Source organism: Sinocyclocheilus rhinocerous, unplaced genomic scaffold (assembly GCF_001515625.1).
Source record: "Sinocyclocheilus rhinocerous isolate Xijiao unplaced genomic scaffold, SAMN03320098_v1.1 scaffold1622, whole genome shotgun sequence".
NCBI classification, from domain to species: domain Eukaryota; kingdom Metazoa; phylum Chordata; class Actinopteri; order Cypriniformes; family Cyprinidae; genus Sinocyclocheilus; species Sinocyclocheilus rhinocerous.
The window spans coordinates 947,467-952,709 of NW_015654513.1; the positions used below are offsets into that span (position 1 = coordinate 947,467).

Here is a 5,243-nt window from a genome sequence, read left to right on the forward strand (position 1 = left end):
GTCGGTTGCCAGATGCAACTATAGAAATTGCACAAATCTCAAAGCTGCTACTGGCAATGGAGAAAGGAAATCTCTCGATGAAGTTGAGAGGTATGTGCATAATTTTATCTACACTGAACAAAATTATAAACGCAGCACTTTTGTTTTTGCCCCCATTTTTTTTGGCCTTTTATTGTGGCCAGCCTAAGGCACACCTGTGCAATATTCATGCTGTCTAATCAGCATCTTGATATGCCACACCTGTGAGGTGGATGGATTATCTCGGCAAAGGAGAAGTGCTCACTAACACAGATTTAGACAGATTTGTGAACAATATTTGAGAGAAATAGGCCTTTTGTGTACATAGAAAAAGTCTTAGATCTTTGTGTTCAGCTCATGAAAAATGGGGGCAAAAACAAAAGTGTTGCGTTTATAATTTTGTTCAGTGTATAAATCAAATATAATTTCGCAAATTGCATAAGCAATTATGAACAAAACAGTATCATGTATTGAGACAGAGTGAAATGGAATAAACCCCCACAAATTCGAGACATGTTTTCTGAAAGTTAAACCTCTTTTAACTTTGTATAATGTTACATCTTGTTTGTGAGACGCAAGTTAAACAGTCATAGTTGTCCGTCTAAAAAAAATGCGCAGAATATGCGTTCTGTGTGAATGGATTGGTTCGGTTTTAACCTAATCAAGATCTTCTCCGCACTGAGCTTCTGTATTTCTCTAATATTTTGAATGAAAAACGCAATAAAACATTAAAATTCGGCGACACTTACATCATTATCGCATCTCGTGCACCACTAAGACTCCTTGACACACACCTAACATTTTGACTGCACCGTTTTTGCATTCAAATGCAAATTTGTATTTTAAATTCGACTAATATTCATTCTTTTACTTCACAATCTCCACATTAAGGCAGGCACAGCACTCATTTCAGCATGTGTTCGTGTGTTCTGTCTGCTTGTCACTCATAGAATTAAATAAAACCAGCATGAAACTATCGTGCGCTATATCGAACATTTTTTTCTATAGTTATCGATGAAGGTGCACTATCGATAAATACTGATACCGTTTTATCACCCAGGCCTATGTGCGCATAAAATTTTACATAAAAATATACAAATTAGGCATAAAATATAAAGGACAAACACATAGCAATCTGTTACCCATATTAGGCCGCTGTCTTTGTTGACCAGCCATTTTCTTCTCTTGACTGTTAGCTGTGTTCATTTTCAGATTAAACATAGGTTCTAGTCTTGTTGAGCCACGATAAATCCACTCACTCCGCTTATCATCCTGCAACATTGAATAAACAATATTGTTCATGTTCAAATGTTATTTAACACACAGCAACTCTGCATATGAACATGATTGTTGAAGGATGATCAAAGAAATCAAGCAACAAATTAATTTAAAAATCTTTAACTATAACACTTCTAGCTATACGTGCTGCTGAGCTGACCAGAAAAAGCATTTTGACAAGGCTGCCATCCACTTCTTCCACACGGCTTTTCCACCACGTTCCCTCCCATTCCGTCTTTATGATTTGTCCTGGCTTCAGCAGCACCATGGGTCTGTTGGGATACGACGTGATGTACTCCTCAATGAAATCTTTGCATGATGCATCCTCAATATCATCCCAGGTCTTTTTTACTGAACACAGATTGAGTAAGGGAGACAAAAAAGAGACAGATCCATTGTAACAAATTATTAAGCGTAATTACTATTAAAGGTGATTCAATTAAAAATCCAATCACTTAAAAATATCAGCAGTGTTTAATATTACATTAAAAGAGAGAAGGCAAAAACAGAAATTACTGGAAACTAAAAAAAAAAATAAAAAAAACGGTTTAAAAAAGTTTCTTACATGATCTGCAGATTGGGTAGAGCTCAGGCAGGCCCACATATGAGGCATAACCATCATCAAAAAAGATCAGAAACCTGCAAAAACATTCAATCAGTAATCAATGCATTCTATCCTTCCATACTGTCCCAAGATCTTCTGTTCATCTCACCTCATACGATTCTTGCTGTTGGGCATCTCAGCAACTACACCTGCATAGAGCCAGACTTGATTGCCATCCTTGTACCTGGCGACAACACGGGCACCAACAAACAGTCTCTCCAGTGTTGGGTGGTAATCAAATGCCACGTGGTTCCCAGAGAGAAGACTCTTCCCTTTATTCTCAAACTTCACCTTGTACTTTAAATTGTTCCCTGTGAAATTTTGATATCAAAAGAATGAATCAAGCTTTTTGATAAAATTTTGTTCTTCACATACACACACACAAAGCAGGATGAAATGTACAGTACCATCCCAAAGAAGGATTATTCAATACAGGTAATAAACTGCATGCACTTACCCACTTGTTTGATGGCAACAAGTGTTCCACGATGCCACGTCTTGGTTCGTTTTTTACCCAAAAGTGTCATGTTGATCTTGATATTATCCTGTTTTAAATTAGGGTTTGGTTGAGTGGGCGCGTTCCTTGGGCCTGACGACATAAACACTGCTGGAACAGCCAGAGCACCATGGGATTGTGCGGGAGGGGCCACTGCTTTAGCTGGTGTGATACTCGATTGGGCCGTTCTGTTGACAGATTGGGCCAGGTTCTGCACCTGCTGAGATGTTCTTTGAAGAGCAGCTGAAGCCTCCATAAACTTTAAATACAATACAGACACAACACAGCACAGAAAAGGAAACAGTACAGCATTAAGGTGTGGTCACATTAGTGAAATTGTGGCAAAAAGGTCCATTGTAAATTACACTGTCTTTTGGCAATTATGAAGCAAGCTCACACAGAAACCAATTACAAACCAAGTAGCTTTCTGTTAGTCAACATGGCAAATTTGAGCTTGATGTAAAATCCGTGTGGGGAAATCTTTCACTGTCATGGGAAATTCCTGGACTTCTATTGAAATGACTGGATTTGTCCACAAAAAATTGCCAAACAAGGTTAAACTTCACTGCATCTTTAGAGTGGTTTGTCAAGTGATACAAATGACACCCTTCTCTTACCGCTGAGTCCTTGGCTGGAGTGACAACTTTCTTGGGAGGAACCACTGTGAAGAAAGTCGCGCTGTTACTGTACATATTTTACATCAATAAAATGAAATGACTAAATAAATAAAATATAGCATCTAACGTACCACATCCCACAGCAATGACATCGTCGTCATCATCATCATCAATCTCAATGACCTCAGAAGGGTTTGCTCCGCCTCCTCCCTCATCCTCCGAGCTGCTCTCACGATACACTAGACCCATATTACTGTACACTTCCTTCACCAGAGCTTCACACTGAACCACAGACCTTTGAAAACAGACAGATTTATGTACTTCTTCCTCTGGAATTAAGAAATATTACATTTTTATCTCATAAAATGCTGGCTTTTGGATAATCAATCACGTTGTCACAACCTGAAGTAGTGGCTCCTTCACATCAATGTTCTACTAATTGTAGTCATAAATACTTTAAAGAATACAGCTATTGACGGAGTAGAATCTTACACTCGCTGAACTTGTGTTGTATTTTTTTTGGCAGTGGCTATTTGCTAAGTGCAAATAGCAATGGGTTCTATTTAGAGGTCGACCGATTCATCGGTTTTGCCGATTAATCGGCACCGATAGCTGATTGGCGGAACTATTGGTTATCGGCAAAAATCAATGCCGATAGTTTTCCGGGTTGCGTCCGTTGCTGGATTGGCCGAGAAGGGTCCGCTGCCATTATACAGTACGAGAGCGGCCTCTAGAGGCGGAAATCACTTAACAGCACGTGTTGTTTGTTTTGACACGTGACACTGCGCGCTGCACAGAGCGGGAAACTTCAAACTCAAAAGAAAATCCTGCCGCGGAACAGAGCGCCATTCACATAGTTTTCCATTAAATTACATTATATTTGTCCCAAATCATTGTTAATGTACGTAATGACTTCACCCTAGGCTATGAATTATGTATTGTGCTCTTTCTGTGGCTCTAATACAGTCTTTATGCTTCATATAGAGAGCTGTAATACAGATCGCACTTTCTCTTTGCTCTGTTTTTTTTAAACACCGAACTTCAAACTCATTTATGCCACATTGTTCATTCTTGAAGCAAACTTATGTCCGTTTGGTGATTAAATAAACAGTTTTAGACCGCTGCTGGAATTGAAAGTGACGCATCTAGTGTGTGACTTCTCCGAGAACGCATCGCAGGGCTCTACAGTGCGACCATTTCAGTTGCATTTGCGACTGAAAACTACTGCGTGCGACTATGAAAACATATTTAGGAGCACCAGTGCGACTGACCAGATCATCATCATACTTGTGATTGTGATCGCTGAGGGGAGCTTCAAAGGTTTCTACGTGTTTTTGCAGCGTTGAGTAATGTATCACAGACATATCTCACGAATCCTTTCATAAGCAAAGTGAGAGATTCATTGCGCAGTGTAGAGAGCTTCGTTGATTATAAATGTGAACTCGCGATGAGCTAAGATGAGTGACAGCTTTTAATGATTTTTAAGGGAGTTTGTAAATGTGATACTGATTTAATACAACAGTTAAATAGACAAGAAGTTAATATTAAGTGACTTACATTGTCTGACTATAACACCATTGTCTGATTTTGCTCTATTTCGTCGTCGAAAATAGTTTAAAACAAAGACACAGCGGAGCCCGCTGCGCATCTCCATTCAAACACAGCGGTGTTTCGTTTATGAATGAACTGCGTTTTTAAACGAATCTAGTGAGTCAGTGATTCATGATTACCCATTCATAAAGACAGTCACTTCATTCATTCTTGAATGAATCAGCCGTTCGAATGAATCAATTGAATGAATGATTCAGTGATAAAAATCAGTGACTTGCCGCCACCTGCTGGCAGTTTTAGTTTCATTTTTAAAGTATCTTTTCAGTTCTTTAAATCATTTAATATGTCTATATTCAAGATTTTTTAAAACATTAATCTTAACATGAATTTATGGATTTAATTGCACTCATGCCACCTCTGAGCCTCATTAAATGTCTGAAAGTACACCAAGCCACTTTTGTGTTCTTCTGTGCCACCTCTACAAATTAATTTTGTTAATACTGATTTCGACTGATTTTTAACTTATGTTTCTTATTCTACTCTTATTCTGTCGTTTTAATTACAATTTTTAAAAAGCTTATAAAATATAATTTTTTTAAGAATTTGACAAAAGATGACATACTTTTAATAAAGTTTTTTATTAAAGTTTTAATAAAGCCTTCACATAAAAAGTCAGAGG

At 38.1% G+C, this 5,243-nt stretch overlaps 1 protein-coding gene across 3 annotated transcripts in view; it reads right to left on the reverse strand.

Moving 5' to 3' along the window:
- setdb1b (SET domain bifurcated histone lysine methyltransferase 1b) overlaps positions 1-5,243 on the reverse strand; it is a 22,080-nt gene that overhangs the window by 12,395 nt on the left and 4,442 nt on the right. For all 3 annotated transcript variants that reach the window (XM_016524225.1, XM_016524224.1, XM_016524223.1), the window contains exons 3-9: positions 3,145-3,308; positions 3,014-3,057; positions 2,358-2,655; positions 2,010-2,211; positions 1,862-1,935; positions 1,457-1,647; positions 1,161-1,290 (exon numbers count right to left, since the gene is read on the reverse strand). In XM_016524225.1, the coding sequence (XP_016379711.1) occupies positions 1,161-1,290; positions 1,457-1,647; positions 1,862-1,935; positions 2,010-2,211; positions 2,358-2,655; positions 3,014-3,057; positions 3,145-3,308 (1,103 nt within the window). The remainder of the gene's footprint in view (positions 1-1,160; positions 1,291-1,456; positions 1,648-1,861; positions 1,936-2,009; positions 2,212-2,357; positions 2,656-3,013; positions 3,058-3,144; positions 3,309-5,243) is intronic.